The sequence below is a fragment of the Epinephelus lanceolatus genome, chromosome 12, assembly GCF_041903045.1.
Source record: "Epinephelus lanceolatus isolate andai-2023 chromosome 12, ASM4190304v1, whole genome shotgun sequence".
In the NCBI taxonomy this organism is placed as follows: Eukaryota; Metazoa; Chordata; class Actinopteri; order Perciformes; family Serranidae; genus Epinephelus; species Epinephelus lanceolatus.
The window spans coordinates 28,113,501-28,141,030 of record NC_135745.1 but is presented as its reverse complement, the minus strand read 5'-3'; the positions used below and the strand labels follow the sequence as shown (position 1 = coordinate 28,141,030).

Genomic DNA, 27,530 nt, shown 5'->3' with positions numbered 1-27,530 from the left:
TACCAACCATGTTATGCTAGCTTGTCTGAAAGGGGGCCAAATAATGCTCCCAAGTTAATTTTGGCCCTCAAGATTGAACGAATAAATGAAGAAAAAATGTTTATTCACTCCAGATTAAATCTTATAATCTAATACCACACAGAAATTTAATTTTAATTTCTCTAATTATTCATTGGAGGGTATTTTTTCAGCCCAGGACACGTGACTACCTCTGCTTTGGGAGAAGTGGGAGGAGTGGCAACAGACAGAAGATAAGCAGTGCAAACCTGCTGCTGTGGATGGGTTGCAGCAGCGAAACCTATTTTAGCCATCTACAAAAAAAGAGTCCTAAATAGAAAAACCCAAAACAGTGTAAATGTACACTATATTGAGAGTCTTTTCACCGCTTTATCTCAGTGTCAGACAGCCCGTTCAGAAGCTGTTAATGGCCTCAGTTCTCCATCCATGCGCTCATAAAAGCCACCAGACTCCACTGACAAAAACAGTCATTTTTGGGTTGTAACATAGGCTGCTGTCTCTGTGCATCCTGAAGGACGGCAGCTGTGAGCTGAGCTTTCATGTCTTCTTCCTACTCAGACAGATGCTGCGAGCTGCAACAAGATCCCGCTCTCTCTTCCCGAGAGAGGACAGAGAGACCGAGTGAAAGCTGGCTGATAAACCCTCTGACAGTTTCTGTATGTTTGATTCAGATTACAAACGCTGGATGTGCAGAATGTGCATATGTAGGATTAATCTGAATCCTTTACTCATCAGCCTTGAAAATATTCCAATAGAAAACAGAGATTTGAAATACTGGGAGTTTTATTTAAAGCCATCCATGTGAGCGTTTCAGGGTCAAGTAATAAAGACATCACATACACACCGCTGTACGCCTTTTAAAATTCACAAGCACAGAATATGATAAAAACAAAATGCAGCATGCAACTTCTACTAAGTGTCCAGCTTTCCAGTACCAATAACAAAACACAACATGTAGACACTGCAGAGTCATGGAGTAAACTTTCTGACATACTAGGTCATTAAGAATAAAAACAACAAAGGAAAGCATGATGGCGTCTTCTGAAGTGAAAGAGAGCAGAGAGAAAGAGAGGATATCTCCAGCTGTCTAAAATGGCTTCCTTTCCTTTTTCCTCATCATATTAGGGGCTTCGATAAAGACATGAAGGCGACAAGCTGTTGGATGCAACAGATCATTAAACCACTTTTAGCAATTAAAGATAACGTTGCTACAGGAAGTCATCTGACGACTGATGTGATACGTTCCTGATTATAAAGTCCGATGCGCTGCACCGCGACCAAGGCATAGAGGCAGCCATACAACCTGATAACAGTGATTACATTGGTTTTGGCACTTAGGGATTGGAGTTAAAATAAACAGAGTAGCAACAGGAGGTGCTGGACAGGGAAGGAGTCGGACTGGTAAAAAGAGACATTAGCTTTGAGCTGAGAAACGGGCACGGATTCTGCCCAACGGATCCGTCTCCCACATCTTGGGATCCCAGGCCTGGAACCAGCCAGTGAAAGTTGGAGGCTCTGCTCCTTGTTTGATGGTAGTGATGGGCAGCCCTCTGCGACCAGACGGGTCTGTGTCCACGTAATCTTTTGCTGCATGACAAGAAGTAGATACAGGGAGGGACAGAAAGGCAGACACGGGGGCAGGAGTCAGGAAGTGAGAACATATAGCAGCATAACTGCAGAAAGGAAACTTAAACCTGCATAAATTGTTCTGCCCACTTGGTTGGAAACAAAACACTGACATATTACCACCTTGAGGATAAATGGGCATTTACTCATCCATCATATACAGAGCATGTTCATTCATCTGGAGGCTCTGTGTCGACATGGAGCCTATGCCGTACCCTACCTTGGCCTGACGTGCACCTCCCCAGAAATCTATGTATTGTGGTAACGCAGACCTCCTGTCTATTTTTGTAAGCTGAAACAATTTCCCTCAGTGGAAACAAAGCTTTTATTTACTGTTATCCTGACTTCATATGAGTAGTGGAAACCTCTGCTTGCCTCCGCTAGGGCTAATTTATACAATGTAAAATGCCATAGGCTTGTGCTAATAATGTTAGCATGTTATATTTGTTTGGAAAACATGTTTAGTATAAGACAGTTTTGTCGGCGAACCTTGTGAGCTGTAATGGAGCCAAATTTTGTAACATTACCATTGTTAAATGTTGCTGTTGTCCCTGGTTTTATACAAGAAGAAGAAAATTCGCTAGCTGCTAGGCTAATTTATACAATGTAAAATGCCATAGGCTTGTGCTAATAACGTTAGCATGTTGGGGAAAATGTGTCCAGATAAAGACAAGTGTTTGTCTGTGAATGCTGCGAGTTACAGTGAAGCTGATTTGTGTACTTGTGTTTGAAATTGTCGCTATTGAGCCATGTTTAATGTGTGTTTTGAATCAACTCAACTTTACAGCACTTCACAGAAATGCTGCAGCCAACTAGTGTTGTGGAGGTGTAACTGCGGAGTGACACAGACACACCACTGAGTGAGTATAAATGCTCACAACTGCGTAGGCCACGGCAAATAGACTCTGCACGCAAAAGTACAAATCTGCCTTTATCCTGAAAACAGCTGCAAATCAAAGACATTGATGAGAGTGGTGAAAGTGAATCATAAGGCTGGAAACACAGCAAGCGGCAGCAAGCAAGGTAGTTTAACTTCTAGCAACAAATTACAGCCAGAGAACAGCTTCATCCAGTCACTACACAAAGTTGTGTGACTTCTGTGACATGTTGACCTATGTAACAAAGAATTTTTTCCTACCTAAAACACTTGAACACACCTCTCGGCTACAGAAAAATTTTGTTGCGAGCTTCATGTCGCCACTACTTGGCGTATTTTCAGCATAATAGTTAAGTTGCAGGCCTTAAAACCAAAACAATGAGCCCATAAGAGACTTAAAAGCTCCTTAGAGCTGCAGCGTCAGGTAATAATTGTCTGAGTTCATCACTATGAGCAACACCTCTCACCTTTCACATCATCTTTTTCATTAATATAAGAATATTGATCCTGAATTGTGACACTCATGGTGGTTTAAGAAAATGAACAATGGCCATTTTCTCAAGTAATTTTGAAAACACTTGAAATACTTTCATTCAACGCCACAGTTATGACTCTGTCGTGCTTTCTGGCAGAAAGACAATATGATATGTGTGTTGCATCTGTTTCTCCTTTTAGCGTTTTCATGCAACAAACCTATTTTGGGAGCTCCATTCCTTTCCTCTGCGTTAGCATCGTTGCCAACCCAAATGAAGATCTACAGGGAAGAGAAACACACTCAGTCACTCAAACAGTCTCCAGTTATGCAGCATTTTAAGAGTCTGTATGCCTCAGTGTAGTCTGTGGAGGCTCTGAACTGCATACCAACATTTTACAGTTTAAAAATGTTTCCACAAGCTCTAATGATGACAACAGGGAGCTCATCTTACCTGGTCCCAGGTATCTAGGAGCATGACATCATCCGTGGCCAGGTCAGATTGAGTGAAGTCTCCTGGTACTTCTTCAACCTGAGAGAAAGAGCAGGAAACAAACTCAGATGCACTGTGTGTGGATTATTTTATATTACACTATATTAGCTGTGTTGACAGGCTAAACCAAATAAATGTTCCACATCTGCAGCATATACACCTTAATAAGAAAACAGATTGTGCTGTTATACCACTGTGACTTACAGTAAGTCGTCCAGTTTTGTTGGAGCAGCCAAACAGACGTGGGGGATTGATCATCTGCTGCAGACTCTTGGAGGTCTGGTACTCCTTCTTGCCACCAAGAGCAGACCAGAAATCAGCTGGAACAGAAGAAAAATAATACATCCATCAGCTCCGAGTAGATTGTCCCATTTTTGGTGCTTTTGTTTGTTTAAACAGGAAGTGACTCGCGTCCTCCACCACAGCTCTTGAGGAGATGCATCATCTTTTTAAGTTTAATCAAAACCAGACCAGAAATGCAGCAGTAACTGTTTATCAGGCCAGTCAGTCATCAGGCCGATGACTTGATCTGCACAGCAACATGCAGCACGTAGCAATCAGACATGACTCAGCTGCAGTTTTGGTCGTCACTGGAACAATCAGTGTAATTTTCTCAACTGAACACAGTCAAGCTTTTCTTATTCCTCAAAGTCAAGTCAACGATTAAGATAAAGTAGAACTGATTAAAGAAAACTTTTGGCTTTACAGGACTGTGCAGCCATTAGGCTAATGAGTATGTCTATGACAACTGATGATGCATCCACCCTCTGTAGCTGTCAAAATCAGACTAGCTCTGTCAGCGATATCCTCTAAAATATTTGGCATATGAATAAAGAAAAATGCGTCTTGACCGATTGCCTAGTTTATTTTCATGCATGGATAAGCAGAGGTGTGGAATGGAGTCAGACTCGAGTTACGAATTTGATTACGTTAGATTTGATTTGACAGAAATAAAAGACTTGGACTTTAACACCAATGACTCGTGACTTTACATGGACTTGAGCCTTTTGACCTGAAAATACTTGATACCTTCCCTCGAGCCCAAAGAGTTAAGACTATGCCACGAATCAATTAATTTCTTTTCATTTCCTGGATCAACTAATATTAACTTAATCAATTCCCAGTAAGTCTGAATTCACCAGATGATCCACTTTGTTTGAACCAGTCTGACAGCGTCCAATCGAGTTGTAGTAATGAACCATGATGAATAATGTTATGTAACTGAGCGCCAGTTGGAAAAGAAATGATACCAAAGATAAATTCATTCACAGACAAAAACTATGCTAGTCCACAAAAACAAATTGTAGTTAGCAGAACATGCAGGGCTAAAATAACAGACGGAGATGAAACAACTTCCAACAAACTTGTTTAAACAAATAAAAACATATTTTCAAAAGCATCCGTGTTATTTGTACATTTGAAATATTATCACTCTGTTGTTAAAATGAGTAACAATGAGTAATGAGTAATATTACTCTGGTGTCAGTGTGGGTTTTCTCTGGGTACTCCAGCTTCCTCCCACAGTCCAAAGACATGCAGGTTAATTGGTGACTCTAAATTGTCCGTAGGTGTGAATGTGAGTGTGAATGGTTGTCTGTCTCTATGTGTCAGCCCTGTGATAGTCTGGCGACCTGTCCAGGGTGTACCCCGCCTCTCGCCTAGTGTCAGCTGGGATAGGCTCAAGCCCCCCCGCAACCCCTAACGGGTCATTTCGTGTTTGATAGCTCAGTTGGCAGAGCAGAAGGATGGGGTTTTCGTCGGTTTGATGTGTGACCATTCAGAATGACAAGACATGAATGGGCCTCAAATTAAACAGGTTACAATGACTATGTTTTACATGCACAAAATATTCCTGTTTTTGCACTTATTCCGAAAAAAAAACAATATTCCTACTAAGCTGTTCACATGGCTGATGGAAACGAATATTCCACTAATACTCTTTTTACATGCAGCCATGCATACTCCGATTATCGTGCCCCAACATCACATCAAAATATGGTAAAGTGGAATGGCTAAAGCTGCTTGTAATTTTGCTTCTTTAAATCAAAACAGGATTTTTCCAGAGTTTCCCAGCGCTGGCAGATTTGTTGGACCATGCACACCCAGCCTCTCTTTCATTCCTTCGATCACCTTCTTAAAAAAGTTGCCACTGGGATATTTGCACATATCCAAAAACCTATATACTGTACATATGCTGATATGTTGTTTATCAAGGCAAAATTTAGGGCCAGGAGTTTTTTTTCCACCAGTAGTGGACTTGTCTGTGCACATGTCCAAAGAATGCCCCTAAAACCTGAATAATTTCGGCGTATCCCACGTCTCAATTGGAAACTCCTACATTCAGAATAAGGACTGATTCCAAATATTGAAATGGAACATGCTGTTTACATGACCCCCGTCAAATCTGGAATATTGTCATATTCAGAATAATGGTGAAATATTGGTGTGCACGTGAATGTACCAAATGACTTGGTCCCTCCTGTTGTTATTTTACACACAGTCTATTAGTCCACAGAGGACACCCACCTGGCTCCTTGCCCTCTGACACTTGGCTGGGATTGCCACCTAGGAAGCCCACCACATGCTTGGCGGCGTCCATCTCCTCATCACTGGCTCCAACGCCCCGCCACACAAATAACGCACTGGGTGTTTTCAGCACAAACACATCATTGGTGTTCAGATTGGAAGCAGAGGCCTCGACCTGGGGGAACACATGTAGACAGGTGAGAGGTGGAAATCAGGAATGTGACCACAACAACACAAGACCACGTGCCGGCAGATGGCTCACCTCCACAGCCCGGGTAGCACGGGAGGAGCTCTGACGGATGTGGAAGAGGCGAGTGCTACCAGTCTGCGACTGTCCGCCTTTGCGGGACGTTCCTCCGCTGTGGATGATCATGGGTTTGCCCTGGAACAGGCTCATCAGATGTGAAGGCTCCTGGCCCTGAGTCACTCGCACCTGTGGACGAAGTCATATAATTTGTTGTAAACGGGCTAAGTTGTAGTTATGTTTTGATGCCTGCATCACTGGGACAGAGAGTAAATGAAACTCTTAAGTAACTGATCTAGTTTGGAGTTGAAGCTTCACATGGTAGTAGGTGATGTGGCAGCACTCTGTTACAACTGTGAGGATCTGAAACTGTTATGTATGTACAGTAAGGAAGTGCAGCAGCTTGAGTAGAGCGGTATTAATAGCAACATTAAAGTAACACTGCCCTCTGCTGGTTGTCCAAGGTCGGTTGTTTTTCATGGCAGAAGAGTGAAGTTATTACTGGTTATTTATTGGTAGTTATTTCTGGTTTTAAATCCTCTGTAATAACTGGTTTAATAAGTTTGAGGAGCTGAACCCTCATTAGCACCCTGCATGCTGCTATCGTGAGGTAACTACACATCATGTTCCTCTGTCTCTTTTACACTCACCCTTTATGGCACCCAAGAGAAAAAATTGTAAATTATGTGCAAGGTTAAATGAGCAAATCAATAAGCTAAATGTTATTGTGAAAGCTTCAAGTTAGTTCTCAGTTTTGACACCTTTGCTGCAACTTCTTACTCAAGTTCCTTAATCCTCTCATGTTCAGAGAACTCGAAAAACTTTGTCTATTCATGTCAGATTCAAGGAAGAAAACTCCTAATATTACGAGTTATTACTCACTAAATTCATTATCTTTAATTATTCCGTTAATACTCTTGGCTCACAGCTTAATGTGGTGCTTATGTTGTCAGATACAATAATGAGACTGTGCAGAGTCTGAACTTGTTTTCACACGTGATGTAAAGGTAAATACTGTGTCAACGTTGAGCTCCAACCTGAACCGGGGATCCTCCCATTGAGTCATCGAGCTTCACAGTGAGGAACGCCGAAGCTGCCAGCTCATCCTGTGTGCACTTCAGCCCCTGCCTGACACAGCAACACACACACAGTCTGAATTAGTTTCCTACAGTCACCATCGTTACTGGTGTGTGTGTGTGTGTGGTTGTGTGTTGTCTCAGACTGGGTGTGGTAGGGTACTGTGTGTACACGCTCAACTAAAGCTTGTTATTCACACTGTCACATAAATTACACTGTACATACATGCAGATTTTTAAAACACCTTCAACTTTGTGTCACTCAGTTAATTATATATGCCCATGTTGTTTATTTTACTATGCTATTCCCAAAATAAGTCCAAAATAAGTAAGTATAATTAAGTAAATGTTCTTCTGTTGGTCTAATATTCAATCCAGAGTACTGACGATCACATTTGCTCACCATTGTTTGGAATCCTTGATTTGCAATGGACAGCAGATTAAACGGAGCAGATTCATCAGCTAAACATTCATGAACTGATGGGTTTGTGGTGTGGAGAGGGGGTGGATCCAACTGAGAACCAGAGGACATTGCGGCGGTAGCGACTTGACAGTCAAAAGGTAGCTACACCCTGAAGCATACCCTGCTTTATTGTCTTTTTAAGTCTAAATCGGACTATCCGTCCATCCATCCATCCATTTTTAATTGCTTATCCGAAGCCAGGTCGCAGGGGCAGCAGACCAAGCAAAGCATTCCAGACGTCCCTCTCCCCAGGAATGCTTTCCACCTCCTCCTGGGGGACCCCAAGGTGTTCCCAGGCCAGATGACATATGTAATCCCTCCAGCATGTTCTGGGTCTGCCGCGGGGCCTCCTACCTGTGGGATGTGCCCTGAACTCTAATGGGAGGCGCCCAGGAGGCATCCTGATCAGATGCCCAAACCACCTCAACTGACCCCTTCCGACGCAAAGAAGCAGTGGCTCTACTCCGAGCTCCCTCCGGATGTCTGAGCTCCTTTCCCTATCTCTAAGGCTGAGTCCAGCCACCCCACGGAGGAAACTCATTTCAGCTGCTTGTACCTGCCACTTTACTCTTTAGACCACTACCCAGAGCTCATGACCATAGGTGAGGGTTGGGACATAGATGGACCAGTAAATCGAAAGCTTTGCCCTCTGGCTCAGCTCCCTCTTCACCACAACAGTCCGGTCCAAACCACCGATCCGTCTCACGCTCCATTCTACCCTTACTCATGATCAAGACCTTGAGGTACTTGTACTTGCTTGCGGCAGTAACTCACTCCTAACCCGAAGGGGGCAATCCACTGTTTTCTGGCAGAGAGCCATGGCCTCAGACTCTTAATGGGATTATAATTTACAAAATGAATGTCATGCTGTACTAAAAAAGATTTGTAGCTAGAGATTGAGACCGTAAACTCCTCAGGAAAATTATACTGAGGTAAACAATCAAGTGTTGCCTGATATCAGAGAGAACTGTGAACTCATTACACTCCGTTTTCATCGTCAGTCTGATGCTGCGTCCACTCTGCATTCCTATAGCAACATGTTGGTTTTGCCAGGATTTTAAGAGTGAAGCAGAGTGAAGTAAAACAAACAAAGATGTTGGGTGATACTGAGAAGACATGTTGATTCAGGACAGCCTTGATAGCAGCCAATGTCTTGTCTATAGCGCTTGCCATTGTTGTTATTACTCATCATTGGTTATGGCGCACCACTTGCCAACACTTGCCAACAGCTTTAGTCCAACCTGTGGCATTGTTGGTTAATCTAAACTGACTAACTGAGAAACTGCTGTTTCATGTCATGCCAGACGAATCAGTCAACTCTGAGTCAATGGAGTGGGTGAATTCAAAAGTCTGGACCTGGACAAAACCAAGTGAGAAGTCTGGTCATTTTCTTGTACATTTTGATACAATCAGACTTCTTTTTTCTGAACCAGTGGAGTCGCCCCCTGCTGGCCATAAGAGAGAAAGCAGCTTTAAGGGATTTCCGCATTAGCTTCAATTTTCAGACCTGGAGGCTCCACCCACATCTTCTATGCAGTTCAGAATAATGAAGACAGTTGGAGATTAATTAGATACAAAATAGGATGTAGATTATACAGGATGATTTTTTTTTCCTTGGCGAATTTCATGTTATTCCCAAGCGGCAACCTCTGGGCCTGAAAAATTAAGCCAATGTGGAAGTGCTAAAAACTTTAGTTTACCAGGGTAACCCCTCTGATAAACGGAGTGAGGTATATCACAATGAGAGTTTTGCTGTTATTTAATGCAGCCCCCTTTCAGGCGTGTCCGATCATGGAAGCTCCAATAACAACCACATCTGTAGGGAGACAGACCAATCATCTTGAGTTGCACGGGCCAGCCCATCCCCCTTTATAAGTGCCTGCAGCACCCCACCTATCATTCCCGCTTTCTCCCCCATGAAGATCATAAGAGCTCCTCAGCTGTCCTGACATTAGGATTTTCATTGAACTGTTCTAGGACACAACCCTCAGATCCACCCCTCACTCCTCCACAGCTCCACCCTCATGTCAGACAAAATGCCAAACTCAAGTCTTCAGCACAGCAGTCCACAAACTAATGGGTGATGTCATGGTGGCTTTATCCATTATTTTATACAGTCTATGGGTTTTCCAATGTACAGATTTTATTTTATTACCCAAAATGGCTAAAAAATAGTGCGTAAAGCTGCTGTAAATGCCCCCCCACCCCAGGTTTGGGCTGAGCTCCAGATGTTTCCTTCCAGCTCCACCTCTGTACACTTGGTTTAATTGATCATTCTTTTTACCCACCAGGTGTAGATGATGTGCTGCTCCCTGCCCCCCAGTCTGTAGCTATAGAGGATGAGGTAACAGTCTCCACCATAGAAGTGACCGTAGCTAGAGGGATCCACAGGCACCTTTTCACCCTCAACACGCCAAATCTGAAAGCCAGAACACAACCTGTTTTTCCACACCTCACCACACTGTTTTATCTGAGTCTTTAAAAAAACGAACTCTTAGCACACTCGTACCTGGACCTTGCCCTTGCCATCATCCACCATGCCGTGCTGAGCTGCCATGGCCTTGTTGTTGTGCAGGGTGGAGGCATCAAAGGGCACCTGCTCCACTGTGGCTATCTTGCCAATGGTGTAGGCCTTACTGGGGCCAGTGGTCTGGTCTTTGTCCTTCCAGTCGCTGAAGAACTGCTTAAACATGGTCGTCTCAGCTCCTGCAGGAAGTACCTGGATCTGTAAAGGAGGGAGGTCAGAGAGGTTATCAGCTGCATCTTTGACATGGTATTATATGTGTGATTACAGGTGATACCAGATGCTGCTTTTCTGCAAGACTCATGTTTGTTTCATGCACTTGTCAGCTTTACCTGTGTCTTATTGGAGTATCCCTTGTCTTTGATGAACTGCTGACCTGCTGACATGGCTGCTTTACGCTCCGCCATGTTGGCCTTGGGACCTGATTGGAATCACATAAGAGATGACATAATGGTCAAGAATTACAAAATGGTCGTAATTCTCAAAAAGACTGTGCAGTTTGACCCTCCCATATGCTACTTCAAGAGAGAATCTATGTAATAAACTACCTAGTGAGCATTTTCTTTAATTAGCATGTTTAGAATTAAAGCAGAAAAAACAGTGGTGAGGACAGCGAGGAAAGCTCATTTCCTGCTGTGTTACTGAGTCTGTGATATTGTCGGCACCTTTCCAAACAAAGATGTTCTTGTCCACCCCGTTGTCCAGGATGTAGCACTCATCAGGAGACAGCATGGCCTGTTTGAAGGGACTGGCCTGAGCCACGACCGACACCTTCATCGTGCCAGAGGCATCAGAGATCTACAAGGCAGAGGGACCATATCAGCGACCAGCTCTGTTCTCAAAGTGTACGGTTAGACATGCTTGAGGAACATGCTTCCTTATTATATTTCTCTTTGTTTTTGTTCAGTTTACTTATTTTACATATATATTGCTTCGAATTGTATTTTTCTCTAGTGATGCTTCCTGTTTGCACTGTCCCTGTCCCTGACGAATGAAGGATTATCTTATCTTATCACCTTACCTTACCTTACCTTACTTTACCTTACCCAATAAATGACCATTTGTACATTAATTACTCGTCATGCGTTGGGTTGAATTCAGGAAGGAAACTTTGTTTTTCTCACGTGCCTTCGGTGAACGAAGAATCCAAAAATGGAGAAAATTCTTTATGGACTGGGGTAAAAAGGGACCACGTTAAACAACAGCAAAACTACATTAAAACATCTGTTTACAAACTCTCACACAACTCCTGCAATATAATCCAAGTCTCATTTATCCGGTCATATGCTCAGAACTTCCCAAACACTTTAATTTTCATTAAAACTTGACTATTTAAAACACTTCAGCATTAACAGTCTCACACGTAGACCAGTCGCGCAATCGGGCAAGCTCACCCAAGCACGTACCTTGTATGCAGAACTGTTTTAAATGAGCAAACGACTGGATAAATGAGACTTGGATTATACTGCTAGACTTGTGTGAGAGAGTTTGTAAACAGATGTTTTGCTGTTGTTTCAATGAGTTTGGTTTCTTAGTTCACCGAAGGCATATAGATTTTTTTAAGATTATTATTTGGGCTTTTTATGCCTTTATTGGACAGGACAGGTTAAGTGTGAAAAGGGGAGTTAGGGGGATGACATGCAGCAAAGGGCCATAGGCTGTAATCAAGCCTGTGGCCGCTGTGGCAAGGACATTTGTCTTTGTACATGGGACACCAGCTCTACTCAATGAGCTACTGAGCACCCCAAAGAATATTTCTTTTTCACAGATTATCTGTTTCATGCACCTCAGCTGCCTTTTACTTTAATTCACCATGAATTTTCTCAGTTTTTGAAATCTTCATTCACCAGAGGCATGCAAGAAAAACTATGTATGTAAAGTATGCCTTCAGTTGGTCATTCAACAACCTCAAAACATCTTAATTTCTTGCAATATAAAACAGATTTTTTCAAAAATGCATTATTTTACAGTCTTATGCTGTAACTGTACTATGTAATAGTGTAATATATATTATATGAACTATATTAATAACTATTTAAAGTTACAGACTTATTTCTAAAAGTTGCATTCAGTGACAGACAGTTTAAACATGCAGGCATCTTTGCAAATTCATTTGCCCTTGATTCAGGCTATAATATTCAAGAATTGTTTTCAAATTCAAATCAGCACCAAAAAATGCAGCTTTATCAATTATCAGGCTTCATTTGAAATATCTCCTTTTGAGTTTTGAGTTTAAGTTAAAATCTTAATCCCAGCCCAGAAATCAAAGTCATGCATATATATCATGCATATATAAAAATTCAGTTCATTTGAACTGACTGTCACTTACGTCACTCACCATGTAGAGGGCAGCCTTCTTCTTGTTGGCGGTGTCCACCTTTATGTCGTCTGTAGCGGGGGCAATGGTGGGTTTGGGCCCCAGAGCCTAAACAAGTAGAGGAATGAATCATTGTTCTCATCTTTCTGTCATAATTATCAGTTACAACTGAGGTTTTATACACAAATAAAGGCACAACAGCCTCGACAGTGATGTGTTTTGTAGACAACGTTCAGCTTTTCTCAGACTGAAAAAGATCTTGATTTATTTAAAACATATTCTGTGACCCCCCCCTCCCCGTCTCTTTGTAGGCCTCTCTGGAGTTTACCCTCCTCTCTTGTTGTAAAGGAAGTGTTTACAATGCCGCCTTGGCACAGAGTTGGCACATGAGCAGCGCATTACAAAGGACAGCATTGTGTCCACTCGTTCCCACGCTGACTAATCACCGACTGTGAAATGCATCAATACCACTTACAGCTTTAGCTCACGAGTGATCACCTTTAGGGTGAAAACTTCAGCGTGGACCGGAAGAAGGACACAAAATGAGGAATGTGTGTATGTACGGGAGATTGCGTTTTACATCAATGACTGCTTGTGGCTCTTCTCCCTCCTCCACCATGTGCAATTTGGCTCTGCCGTTTCTCTCATTATCTCGGATGTCGATGCAGACGTTAGAGGCCTTCAGCTTTTCAAAACGGTTACACTCACTGCCACACCACTGATAGACGTCCTGCAGGAGAGGGAGAGACAGGAAATGCATATCAAAGTTAGAATCTTTAAGATTTCAGTCCTGGTTGATCTGCTGACAATCATGGTTACTGGTGGTAACAGCAGGTGTCCTTAAAAACAGGTCAGAGACTTCTGAGGCAGCAAATATGGCTGTTTTTAACAGAGGAGCACCTACATATGTTTACAGTGCAGCCAAACAAATTTAGTTTGTTTTAATAAAGAAGAAAGTCATTCGTCCCTTTTGCATCATGTAATGAGCAACCGTGATCTAGTTTATAGGTATAGGAGCATCAGTGGGAAATGTTGGGTTTATTATCGGCATAGATGGTATTGTATGCTGCGCTGTCTTCTATGAGTCCTTCATGCTTCAGTAGGCAGTGGGAATTCAGCACCAAAATGGCAGACTTGGCCGCTAACAATGACAACAGCTATATAAAGGGGTAATTACAGTACAGGATGTAAATACATTGAATGGCTGAAAAAAATTATGACCATAAACAGGGGTTTAAATTAAAAAAAAAAAACTGAAGTATTGTTACTTTAAAGGGACAGTTCACTACACAATCAAAAATACCATTCATTCATTCATTCATCTTCTAACCGCTTCATCCTCTTGAGGGTCGCGGGGGGGCTGGAGCCTATCCCAGCTGACATCGGGCGAGAGGCAGGGTACACCCTGGACAGGTCGCCTGACTATCGCAGGGCTGACACATAGAGACAGACAACCATTCACACTCACATTCAGACCTACGGACAATTTAGAGTTATCAATTAACCTAGTCCCCAATCTGCATGTCTTTGGACTGTGGGAGGAAGCCGGAATGCCCGGAGAGAACCCACGCTGAGACAGGGAGAACGTGCAAACTCCGCACAGAAGGGCTCCCACGCCCGGGATCGAACCGGCAACCCTCTTGCTGTGAGGCAACCTGCTAACCACCACACCACCATGCCGCCCTCAAAAATAGCTGTCGTGCTATTTATCAATCTAGATCAGTGGTTCCCAACTGGTGGGTCAGGGTCCAAAAGTGGGTTGTGGATCCATTTTGAATAGACCACAACTGACTCTCAGACTTGTCAAGTTTGTAAAAAACGCACTTTATTATGTAGTACATTGATTTTCCAGCACAGACCATTATTATTTTAAAGTGCTGTTTTCTTCTGTAGAGTGAGTGAATAACGGCAGCTACCTAAAAGAGACAGCAAACTAACTCCGAGACATGACCCTAACACCAGTATAGGAATATATTAAACTGCGTGGACCTTGAACTAATGACTGAGGAGCAATCTGGACCCCATGGCTGGACCAGTTGGGAACCACTGATCTAGATTGTTTTACTGTGAGTTGCTGAGTGTTGGAGATATTGGGCGTAGAGATTCTCTCCAATATAATGAAACTAGATGTCACTCAGCTTGCGGTGCTCAGAGCACCTAAAAAAAAGGACGTTTGAAAAACTCAACAGCAATGTCTCTTTCCAGAAATCATGACCTGGTTACTCAAGATAATCCACAGACCTTGATGTGAGCAGTTCATGTAGGAACTATTCTCTTTCTTCCAAACTACATCCAACTGTATCAACGCGCAGCTCACCTAGGGCCACCAAGCTAGCTAACATTACAGCTCAGCTGAGGAGGATGGCATTAATGTTTACATCTCACACTGTCACAGGCACGAGCCTGTTGTCCATGAGTAGATCCAAACTTCTACTGTGTGGTGATACGGTTGGCAGGTGTAGTTTGGTAGAAAGAAAATAGTTCCTACATGAAACTGCTCACAACAAGGTCTGTGGATTATCTTGAGTAACTGAGTCATGATTTCTGGAAAGAGACATTGCTGTTAAGTTTTTCAGATGTATTTCTTTGAAGCTTTGAGCACCACAAGCTGAGTGCCATCTAGTTCCATTATATTGAAGAGAAGGCAGACATCTCTACAGCTGATATCTCCAACACTCAGCAACTCACACCAAAACAATCTAGACTGATAAACAGCACTACAGGTAAGAGGAAAAATATGTATTTTTGATTTTGGGGTGAACTGTCCCTTTAAGTCACCACTCTTTCACAGTAAACAAATGATGGTAATGAAGACAGAATATAGTCCATGAGCGCTTCCATTAGTATTATGACAGTAAGTACAGTACAGGCCAAAAGTTTGGACACACCTTCTCATTCAATGCGTTTTCTTTATTTTCATGACTATTTACATTGTAGATTCTCACTGAAGGCATCAAAACTATGAATGAACACATGTGGAGTTATGTACTTAACAAAAAAAGGTGAAATAACTGAAAACATGTTTTATATTCTAGTTTCTTCAAAATAGCCACCCTTTGCTCTGATTACTGCTTTGCACACTCTTGGCATTTTCTCCATGAGCTTCAAGAAGTAGTCACCTGAAATGGTTTCCACTTCACAGGTGTGCCTTATCAGGGTTAATTAGTGGAATTTCTTGCTTTATCAATGGGGTTGGGACCATCAGTTGTGTTGTGCAGAAGTCAGGTTAATACACAGCCGACAGCCCTATTGGACAACTGTTAAAATTCATATTATGGCAAGAACCAATCAGCTAACTAAAGAAAAACGAGTGGCCATCATTACTTTAAGAAATGAAGGTCAGTCAGTCCGGAAAATTGCAAAAACTTTAAATGTGTCCCCAAGTGGAGTCGCAAAAACCATCAAGCGCTACAACGAAACTGGCACACATGAGGACCGACCCAGGAAAGGAAGACCAAGAGTCACCTCTGCTTCTGAGGATAAGTTCATCCAAGTCACCAGCCTCAGAAATCGCAAGTTAACAGCAGCTCAGATCAGAGACCAGATGAATGCCACACAGAGTTCTAGCAGCAGACCCATCTCTAGAACAACTGTTAAGAGGAGACTGCGCCAATCAGGCCTTCATGGTCAAATAGCTGCTAGGAAACCACTGCTAAGGAGAGGCAACAAGCAGAAGAGATTTGTTTGGGCCAAGAAACACAAGGAATGGACATTAGACCAGTGGAAATCTGTGCTTTGGTCTGATGAGTCCAAATTTGAGATCTTTGGTTCCAACCGCCGTGTCTTTGTGAGACGCAGAAAAGGTGAACGGATGGATTCCACATGCCTGGTTCCCACTGTGAAGCATGGAGGAGGAGGTGTGATGGTGTGGGGGTGTTTTGCTGGTGACACTGTTGGGGATTTATTCAAAATTGAAGGCACACTGAACCAGCATGGCTACCACAGCATCCTGCAGCGACATGCCATCCCATCCGGTTTGCGTTTAGTTGGACGATCATTTATTTTTCAACAGGACAATGACCCCAAACACACCTCCAGGCTGTGTAAGGGCTATTTGACCAAGAAGGAGAGTGATGGAGTGCTGCGGCAGATGACCTGGCCTCCACAGCCACCGGACCTGAACCCAATCAAGATGGTTTGGGCTGAGCTGGACCGCAGAGTGAAGGCAAAGGGGCCAACAAGTGCTAAACACCTCTGGGAACTCCTTCAAGACTGTTGGAAAACCATTTCAGGTGACTACCTCTTGAAGCTCATGGAGAGAATGCCAAGAGTGTGCAAAGCAGTAATCAGAGCAAAGGGTGGCTATTTTGAAGAAACTAGAATATAAAACATGTTTTCAGTTATTTCACCTTTTTTTGTTAAGTACATAACTCCATATGTGTTCATTCATAGTTTTGATGCCTTCAGCGAGAATCTACAATGTAAATAGTCATGAAAATAAAGAAAACGCATTGAATGAGAAGATGTGTCCAAACTTTTGGCCTGTACTGTATATCTAAGTAAGCATTTAGATACACTCTTTATCACACATATACACACTGAAACAGATAAATCCAGCCCACCTTGCCGAGGTCAACAATGAAGCAGTCTCCCTTGTTGAAGCTGGCCCAAGACATGTCCACCTCTGTCGCTCTGATGGCCCTGCGACCCTTGACATGCAGCAGGCGCTTCACGTTCATGTCATTGGTCACCACATGCTGAAAACCTGAGGCCACACCCCCCAGCTGTGACAAAAAAGATACTAATTCAAGTCAGCTTACATGCAGGGAAATCCTTCCTGAAATGTCTCCTTCATTACACGTGCACAGTTACGGGGCGTGTGTGTGGTTTACAACTGCCTTGTGTTAGTCGAATAAAATGCACTACTGAGAGGTCTGAGGCAGGATGTGAGGAGACAGATGATTTTAATGAGAGAAAGAGCTCAATATTCACTGCACAGTGAGGGTGATATGAGTTTCACACAGCGCAGTAAAAACCTCAAAGGACAAAGGGCTGTAAATTTGTGCTGTGCCAAACAATGGGATTAACATGTGCTATAAATCACAGCTAATAAAGCCAATAAACCCTATCAGATGGGGAGAAATGAAACTAACATGATGCCTGCTTCTGGAAAGGAGGATCATGTCTGTTCTGGGCAACAGTGGTGTACCTGCGAGGCGGGATTGTGTCGTAACGAGCCGTCCTTCGTGAAGCCATTAAACAAAACAAGTATTTACAAGGCATGCAAATAATTCTCTGCAAATAAGCAACAGACATGTTCTGCGGGAGAAAAAACAATTTGACTGCTTTAGTTTGATGCACTCTTTAACATGTAGAAACTGAAGCTGAGACCTGTTTCTTCACAAGAACAAATACAAATAAGAACTCCCTTGTCTTTAAAATGTCTATTGCGGGCTTAGCATTTACTAACAAAGGCACAGAGTCTTGTGAGCATCTGGAGGAGTGGCTCTTTAGGCCTCAAAATGGAAACCACATTCATGCCGTTCATCTTCCTCACTAGAGAGGCAGTAAAATTTTCCATGGCTACAATGCCGGCTCTGTTTATTCTAATGGCAGGATTGTTTCCCAACAGTGGAGTTACCAAAACTATGAAGAGATAATGAGGTTTAGCTCTGTCTCTGAAGAACACTGTGTAACTGTGTGTGTGTTGGTGCACATGTGCAGAGCAGAGTTTCCACCCACCAACTCTGCAAAGCGGTAAACAAGAGTTTGGCCTAATTACATCCAACTATAGCCAGAAGGAGGTTTGGATGGTTTTCATGGTAATACGAAACAGATGGCTGGTTAAAAAGTGGCTTGTGTCTTTTCAAAATGTCCTCCTTTGAGCAGGGTGGTTGCCTCGGTTACAGTCAGTCAGTCGGGCAGACACGCCCTGGCATGGTGAGAGGGGAATGTTGAGTTACCTCTGAACTTCAGACTCATCAGTCGCTCTGTTTGACAAAGTTCATGTGATGCTGACAATCATTAAACCCTGTGGATATATTTAGGTCAAACAGATTCCTGAGACAGATCGTTGCTCCATTTGTCACTTTTTTGTCATTTAAACTTAATGTTTATGTTGTAAGAACCATACTGTAACCTCTTCATTGCACACTTTATATTTTTAAGCATGTATTTTGGAATAGCAGACTAAAAAAGACAGACACGTAGGGTTAGGGTTAGAGTAAGGTTGGCTCATTTATGAGGGCAATAACCTAGAGAAATGGTCCCTAACCCTTTCTGTGACCACACATCATGGTGCATACATATAAACTGTGAGCAGTTTATTTAAGTTTTCCCTTCTCAAACTGTTTGAATAATTTTTAGAGGCCTAAAAAGGGTAAAACTGTACAGTATTTTTTAAAAGAAATGAGACCTGAGACATGCTAGCAAATCTGAGAGGCACGTATAGACTGTATAAAATAGTGGATGAAGCTACAGTGACATCACCCATTGGTTTGTGGACTCCTGTTTGGCATTTTGGCTGTTGTCATCTTAGATTTTTGTAGCTGGAAGTGGTCATGTTTGATGAGAGGGCGGAGCTGTGGAGCAGCGAGGGGTGGATCTGACTCATAAGCCCCTTTACCAGTGCCTGTTCAAGACGGGAATGTCGCCCCATAATTCTGCCTCACTGTTCTGTATCAGCATCTGTGAAAAAGCTGGCTGAATGGGACCATGAGTGGGACAGGTGTGACATTTTGATGGTATCTTATGTACGCAAACTGCTACCGGAAGATTTAATGAGCAGCTACTAGCAGTTAGCGTCTAACTAAAAAAAGGCAAACAGCAGCCAAAAATGTCTGCAAATTGGGGAGACAATGAGGTCCGGGAGCTTCTTACCCTCCCAGCAGAGGGTGAGATCAACCACCATGAAACAGGAGGCTTAAATTATTGTTGTTGCCATGTTATGTCATTCTTATTGTTTAGAAAGCACTGCCTGACGCCCATGTTATGTATCACACTAGAGGCCGACGTCTCTGCGTAAAAAATTGAGCATAGCGTTAGTTCAGGCAGGACACGATGTCAAGTCTCAGCTCACATCCCAGCTATGTCAGCCGATCTCAAACAGCCCAATCAACTGATGGAGCACCAGATGGAAATAAATTTTTCTTTGACTAAAGTGTTCCTGACTGAACAGTGGTAACACCTTGCAGACAGCCTGTCACTCAAGGCAGCCACGCCCTTAATTACATGTAACTTTGAGTCTTCGCATCGGCTTCATCTTTCAACCCCATAGGTTGAGGCATGGATGCAGGGCAGGAATTTAAGCTAAATGCTAACACCAGCATTGCTAACATTCTCACAATGACATTACCAACAGGCTGATGTTTAGCATCTTTGTATATTGTTATATGTTTAACATCTGTACAGTGGAGCTCACCTTGTACTTGATTCCTGACTTGAAGTACCCCAGAAAGGTGTTGGACTCTGTGTTCTGCAACTCCCTGTACTGCACCGGCCCTCCACCCAGGAAATCATCCAGCTGTGTTGCAAAGATGGCTGCCGCGCCGCTCTCATCCTGTGAACACTCATCCCCTGCGGAGAAAGAGACATTTGTAGTCTTTTCCTGGGTTGTTTTTACACTTTTGCTCCACACAGATACTCAAGGATCAAGTTTCTCATAAAAACATTCTGTTATTTTACATTAGCAGAGCAAACTGCAGCACCGTAGTTTCTGCAGTGACCTTATGGTACCTCTGAGTCAGGACCGGAGGCTTTGAATCACACAAACCACATCTGCAGCAGAGCCTCTCTGTATCCTGCTATTACTACTGTCAGATGGCACACAACATGGATAAACTATTCCATGATCCTTCATGACTAACATTGATCCCAGACAGAGGGATTAATTATGTTCTCATGTTATTTCTGCTACAGTGTCTTACAGGCTGTTGCAATGGCAGCAGAGAAGTAAAAGGACAGACTGTGTGCCGGCGCTGGAGGAGAACTGGCAGGATTGCTACAAACATGCAGGGACTGGTCTCTTGTGGCCGCCGGGGGTATTCCAGAAGTGAGTAACAGGCCTACAGTGGTTTCGTTTGAGTCTGTTATGTAACTCAGAGTTTTTGGAGCATGGGAAGACTTCGATTTAGGATATAAAGTTGGTTGCTATTGTTCCCTCTGCACAGGCCTGAGCTGGGATGAGAGCAGACGGCACAGAGAGGGAGCTGTGCAGCTGAGAGGAATTTCACAAACTGGTCTGACTTACAGAGAAGAATTTTTCAGCGACTCATATAGCAGATAATGTTTCAGCTCTGAGATCAGACGCCTTATCTGATCTATAGTCACTTCAAAACCACAGCTGTGGTGACACAATCATGAGTGTAAACTGCTCTCTTAGTCTCACAGTGCCTGAAGCTTTTTAACAACAACAAGTTTGTTCTATAAACTGCTCTGTCGGTTGGTCTGCAAAAATATCCCCACCCTTTGGTGGTCGCTGAAATTTGGCAAGGAGGTCAAACGTGTGAAGTTGTGTGATAGTGCTCATACCAACAGGACAGGGGGGGGGGGGGTGGGAGTGGCCTATCTAAAAAAAAAGGTGTGCAACTTCCAAATGGATTCACCAACTTGCCCAAGACACTGTGGAAAAATTCATAACGAGACAAAGGAGCTGTCCTTTGCTTAGTGCCGGGCTTAAACTGGACACAGATGCACCGCAAAGCGCACCAATTTTCCGTGGACCATGCTCACTTCCTTTCAGCGTCCATGTTAAGCAACTGGGCTGTTCACACAGGACCTGCAGTGCAATGGCCTCAAGCTCCATGGTCAGCTCACTATCTGCAGCGATAGTTCAGCATCTGGTATATGTTTTAAGCGAGCCATGATAGAATTTGGCGAGACAATATGTTGATGATCTATTATGAATGATATAATGGATATGTCATAAACGGCAGCACAGTGGTGCAGTCGTTAGCATTGTTGCCTCACAGCAAGAGGTTTCCTGGTTCGAACCCAGGGTGGGGTGGGGGGGGCCTTCTGTGTGGAGTTTGCATGTTCTCCCCATGTCATCATGGGTTTTCTTCAGGTACTCCGGCTTCCTCCCACAGTCCAAAGACATGCAGGTTAATTGGTGACTCTAAATTGCCCGTAGATGTGAATGTGAGTGTGAATGGTTGTCTGTCTGTATGTGTCAGCCCTGTGATAGTCTGGTGACCTGTCCAGGGTGTACCCTGCCTCTCACCCAATGTCAGCTGGGATAGGCTCCAGCCCCCCTGTGACCCCCAACAGGATAAGCAGTTAAAGAAAATGAATGAATATAATCTATATGTTATACATGAGCTGATTATTATAAATGACAGAATATGGACCCTGTGTTTCCACTTATTTGTTAGTTGTGTCTAAATTGAGAGCGAGAGACAAAGACAGACAGTGACAGAGTTCTACAAGTGACTAGAAAAGAGCAGAGGAGCAGAACTGTTGCTGACCGGCATGAATAAATGTGCTATTGATGTGAACAACCAGGCGACAGTTGATGGGCGGCTGCGTGACAATCGAGATATTGGGGCTCAGTGTGAACATGGTGTGTTTATCTATCTGTGAAAATTAAAAAAAAAAAAAAAAAGGGACAATGCGTCAATGCATGCCTACACGTGGTTGCAGCTATTGTGAGTTCGCGCTTGTTAGTGTATTTGCCTCAGTCAAAATGCAAAGATGTTCAGCCTTGTGCCATGCCTGTATCTGTCTCAGCTTTGGAAGTAGTTCCTTCTTAATTTGTTAATTTTTTACTTTAGTTTTACTTTAGTTTGTTACTGACTTCTCCAAGGAAGTGATTAGTAGTATTGTTCTTTTACTCATTTCAAGAGCTGATACTTTATTGACATTTAAACAATGGGAATTCATTTTAGTGAGCTGAACCTCAGGATATCATATCACCACTTAGAGAAGTAGTGCTACTATAAAATCACAGTTGTCAAACAGTAAAACTTTGCACAAAATAACCAAATAACAAGGGGAACAACAAAAGAGTGATAGCATTTAGGGAACACACTGCAGTGAAATTGCTTCTATTATTTCTCAAAAATGTAACGAAAGACTGTTCCTGTTTTGAAAACATCCCTTTTGATAAAGCAAGACAAAGAGGAAGATTTCAATTATCAGAATTTTGTTCAGATAAAAGTCATTACACTTAAAATTCTAAGTGGCTGAAAATGGGATTATTAAGATATTGGGTGCACAGTGTGTGTCCATGTCTTACCCAGCCACATGTGTATGTTATATGAAGGAGCTGAGGTGGTGTAGAGCAGCAGGTAGGCGTCCCCGGTGTAGAAGCTGCCATGCAGGGCCTGAGGAACCGGCTTCAGGTCCAAGTTCTCGATACGCCACACCTGCAGGCCCGGCTGCTTTCCTGCTGTTGCGAACTCCTTATGGGAAACCATGATGACTCTAAGGGAACGACGGGGATGAAGAAAGAAGGAGGATGAGAGTAAATATGGTGATGGAGGAGGTCAGAGGGAGAAGGAGAAAAAACAGGGTGATTTTAATACTTTTGCCTTGTAAAACTTTCCTTGCAAATCTTTTAACTCCCAACCTAAGGACGCAGAGGAAGACAGAGAGATGCAGCAAACGATGAAAAGAACAGACCAAGTAAATGTGAGGAAGTTATTTTTACATATCAACATCATTTCCTGAACTGTATGATTCTGTAGAGCTGTGGATAACAGCTGAGAAAGACTAAACCACAGTGGTTACGCGTTGCACATACATGTGTTGTTGACAAGAGGCTTTTTTTAACATCATATTTAGGCTTTCAGTGTATAGACGTATAGGGCTCAGGCATACTTTCCGCAACCAGACAAACTAGTTCTTAGACCTGCAGTTACTCAAGCATTACTGCTGCTAATGTCACATGAATACATTTTTCACATGCATTAGTTGATTGATTGATTTTCTGACATGAACACCATCTGACATTTGACTCTGACAGGTGACAGCCATGCTTCTCCTTATTTAGTTTTCACATAATCTGCAGGATTAAATGCTCTTTAATGAGTTGGGAACATTCTCCAACTTGTCATGCCAGTAAAACCCACTGGGTATTCTCAAAAATGCATCGCCTCAAAGCCTAAAGCAAGGACGATTTTCATGAGAAGTTTAGAGATATGTGGTTTGAAAATGACTTTGGCCCTTAACCTCTTAGCCTCTCTGCATTCATTTAAGTGACAAGAGAAAAAGCACTTTGTAATATCTGAAAATAAAGCTTATAAAACCTATAACATTGTCTAATGTATGTTTTAATAACTGAGAAACTTTGACCCATTATCAGCAGATGTTTATTTTGTAAATCTCACTCCTGCCAACATCGAGAGATAACACTGCACACACAAATTCAATGCTGCACAACCTGCATGACCCAATTACTTAACTCCCACATCTTATGTTTTTATGGAGTCAGAGTGGAGCGCTTAATGTTATTATGTTTCTACTGCAGCATGACTGCAGACCGCTTCAATAAATTAATCTTGTGAACTCGTTGCAGGCGCAGTTAAAGGGTCAGTTCACCCCAAAAAAAACCCCACAAAAATACATATTTCCCTCTCACCTGTAGTGCTGGCTATCAGTCTAGATTATTTTGGTGTGAGTTGCTGAGTGTTGGAGATATCAGCTGTAGAGAGCCTTCTTTCCAATATAATGGATCTAGATGGCACTCAGCTTGTGGTGCTCAAAGTGCCAAAAAATACATTTGAAAATCTCAACATAAAAGTCTCTTTCCAGAAATCATGATGCGGCTACTCAGTTTCATGTAGGAGCTATTTTAATTTTTAACTGAACTACACCCCTCAACTGTATCACTGTGCAGAAGGAAGCGTGCATCTACTCATGAACAAGAGACTGGTGGTCATGACAGCGCAAAATGTAAACATTAACGGCGTCCTCCTCAGCTGAGCTGTAACGTTAGCTGGCTCAGTGGTGCTAGGTGAGATCAAAAAGAAGATGCACCTTTCCTTCTGCATGTTGACGCATGTAGGAACTATTTTCTTTCTACCGAAATAAACGGATCACCGTGCATCACGAAGCATGCATCTACTTCCAGCTCACCTAGCACCACTGAGCTAGCTAATGTTACAGTTCAACTGAGGAGGATGCCATTGTTTACATTTCTTGCTGCCACAAGCACAAGCCCCACATTTGGCGGGTATAGTTCGGGAGAAAGACAATAGTTCCTACGTGAATCACCATGCAGAAGGAAGAGTGCATCTACTGCTAGCTCACTTAGCACCACTAGCTATCTAACGTTAAAGCTCAGCTGAGGAAGACACCATCAATGTTTATATCTCTCTGTCACAAGCATGAGCCCCTCATCCATGAGTAGATGCACACTTCCTTCTGCACAGGGATACAGTTGCTGGATGTAGTTTGGTAGAAAGAAAATAGTTCCCACATGAAACTGCTCACAACAAGGTCTGTGGATTATCTTGAGTAACCGGGTCATGATTTCTGGAAAGAGACATTGCTGTTGAGTTTTCAAATGTATTTTTTGACGCTTTGAGTCCCATCTAGTTCCATTATATTGGAAAGGAGGCAGACATCTCTAAAGCTGACAACTCCAACACTTGGCAACTCACACCAAAACAATCTAGACTGATAAATAGCACCACAGGGAGGAGGAAATATTTTTTGATTTTGGGGTGAACTGTCCCTTTAAACTCTCCAGTATCACTTAATCTGGCACTCAGAGTGACAGGAAGTTAGAAATAAACTTCAGATCATGATGAGAGTGAGAGATTATGCAGATTTCCCCCCCGATTACACAAGAGCCAGATTACAAATCACTGTGGCAGCAGGATTATTGCTGCCTGCCGAGAGGCTGATGTCCGCTGTGATGACACAATGTCCACATCCTCACTTCTGCCACAGCTGTCTTTACCCTGTGATCCACATACTGCTCTGTAACTACACCTTACACCTGCATGCATGGTGCATTATTGTTTACAGTTAGATATTAAAAGATTACAGCACCCAGAGACAATCCAAACACACCACATCATCATCATCAGCACCACCTGAAGGAGTAACATTACTGTGGAGTTTGTTCAGCTGTGTGTTTAATAATGGGCGGCTCAGGTTTCAGTGCAGACAGAGAACACCCAGTGGACCTCCTGTAAGACGCTGATCAATAAATGCTGCACCAGGGACACGCCTTCAGATCACTTAAGATCCATGGATGTCTGCTGATGCACTGCCAACAACACTGGTGTGACATAATGTTTATAATGCTGCTGATATGTCTGCTTGGAGGAGCAATGGGCGAGTAAATGAGGGCTGGGCAATGTGGAGAAAATAAAATATCACGATATTTTTCACCAAATACCTCAATATCGACGATATTGTAGGGTTGACTACTGGTGCTTTCATTAAATATCTACACAATGAGACAGCTTAAGTCATTGGTTTGGTTCAGAAATCCCTTTAAGTCCAAAGTTGTGTTTACTGGGGGATTAGTTGCAAATACCAAACGTATCCAAGTGTGCATTTGCTGTTATTATTGTGAGACTAATAACTGTCTGTCAAGTTATCCTGAGACACTGGACGACAAGAAAGGCAAAGAATTGAAAGAATGGGTTAATGCAATGGTGGAAGTAGCATTTTATGAATCCCTTTCGGACCGGTTATGGACTCAGAATATAAGCCTACATAATTATGAACATGCTCTGTGATTATGTGACCCTACAGAGTGATGTACGAGGACATATGTGTGACATGTTTTTGTTTGTTAGTTTGTATCCTTCTCTTCCCTTCCAGGCGTATTTGTGATTTTTTCTTTATGTACCAGAGTCCACCTCCATATTAGGAAAAGTACGTGTCCTCTATTCTTGTATGACGGGAAAATAATATATGTATGCCATTTACTGAGCCTTCCAAACCAGTAGGAATTTGAATTATATGATAAAAAATATGTATACACAATGGCATTTTTGATAAATAATTAATCAGTAATGTGGATATGATGATAAAGTGGGTAAATAATAGAGTTATAACAGTCTGGTAAGTTCAGAAAATTACATCATTTTACTGCAGTGCAGCTTTAAAACCAGGAAACAACACGTATGTTATTACCATATGCAAATCTAAGATGATATCTAGTCTCACATTACAATATTGATATAGTATGGATACACTGCCCAGCCCCAAATTGACTTCATCTGTCTGCTGTTTCTGCTGACTGGTCAGACTGGAAGTGAGGCTGATGGGATTTTTCTCTAAATTATTTAACAGGAGAAATGCATTTAAAAAATATATAAAATTCATACATGTTGCTTTCATATTCACCTACACTTTTGCACACCTCCCTTTTTCTTTTTTTTCTCTCTTTTTTTTTTTAAGTATTACATAATGTTCAGACTACTACTTCCTGCACTTCTATCGCCTGTTTTATGCCCAGAGTATTTTCCCCATAATAAGCAAAGCAACAGCCCGTGTTTCCATAATAAATGGAAACGCTTTGTCCCTCTGTTTTCGCTGGCTGCTGTGACTCACACAAGAGAAAATGAACGGAGACTTTCCACATCTGGAGAATCACTTACAAACTTTGCAGCCGTAAACTGAACCGGCCACATAGGCGCACAAACAGCATAATAATCGGTTCTAACAACGCGAGCTTTGCAGCAGGGAGCAGAGAAAAACTGCACGATTGGAAAGGCTGGTCGGATAAATCAAAGTCCACAGAGTCACAAAAGGTGCATTCATGTCTGGTGGAAGAAGTGAACTCACAGTTTGCAGGATGAATCACACAGGAGAGAGGAGCAGAAGCGTTGATGGAGGCTGTAGATGAGGGAGTGAGCGGAGTGTGGGGAGGCTTTATGTTTTAATGTGTAGTAAAAGAGGAGGAGGAGGAGGAGGAGGGAGTGTTCAGGCTGTCGGGTCAGTCTGAGGAGGAGGAGGAGGAGGAGGAGAGGGAACACTGATTGGTCGACAGA

At 42.7% G+C, this 27,530-nt stretch overlaps 1 protein-coding gene across 2 annotated transcripts; it reads right to left on the bottom strand.

The window, feature by feature from the left end:
• Window positions 1-783: 783 nt before the first annotated feature.
• scinlb (scinderin like b) lies at window positions 784-27,485 on the bottom strand. Of its 2 annotated transcripts, none has more exons than XM_033650806.2 (17): window positions 27,325-27,485; window positions 22,811-22,998; window positions 19,997-20,151; window positions 17,199-17,360; window positions 13,217-13,366; window positions 12,649-12,744; window positions 10,985-11,117; window positions 10,652-10,740; window positions 10,305-10,520; window positions 10,084-10,214; window positions 7,294-7,384; window positions 6,275-6,445; window positions 6,013-6,187; window positions 3,691-3,806; window positions 3,448-3,525; window positions 3,215-3,275; window positions 784-1,605 (listed from the first exon to the last, which is right to left on the bottom strand). In XM_033650806.2, exons 2-17 carry the CDS (start codon window positions 22,989-22,991, stop codon window positions 1,433-1,435), a joined length of 2,178 nt encoding a protein of 725 aa, XP_033506697.2. In that variant the 5' UTR covers window positions 22,992-22,998; window positions 27,325-27,485; the 3' UTR covers window positions 784-1,432. The 2 variants fall into 2 exon arrangements, with proteins under 2 accessions (XP_033506697.2, XP_033506698.2); XM_033650807.2 differs by having other exon boundaries at window positions 12,658-12,744; window positions 27,325-27,460.
• Between the last annotated feature and the right edge of the window lie 45 nt (window positions 27,486-27,530).

Excerpts from the sequence above, each read along its gene's own strand:
- scinlb (XM_033650806.2), bottom strand. The coding sequence starts at position 22,991 with ATGGTTTCCCATAAGGAGTTCGCAACAGCAGGAAAGCAGCCGGGCCTG. Across the intron at positions 17,361-19,996 it reads AGTCAGGAATCAAGTACAAG|CTGGGGGGTGTGGCCTCAGG; the intron begins GTGAGCTCCACT and ends TTTTTGTCACAG. Across the intron at positions 3,807-6,012 it reads GTCAGAGGGCAAGGAGCCAG|CTGATTTCTGGTCTGCTCTT; the intron begins GTGGGTGTCCTC and ends CTTCTGTTCCAG.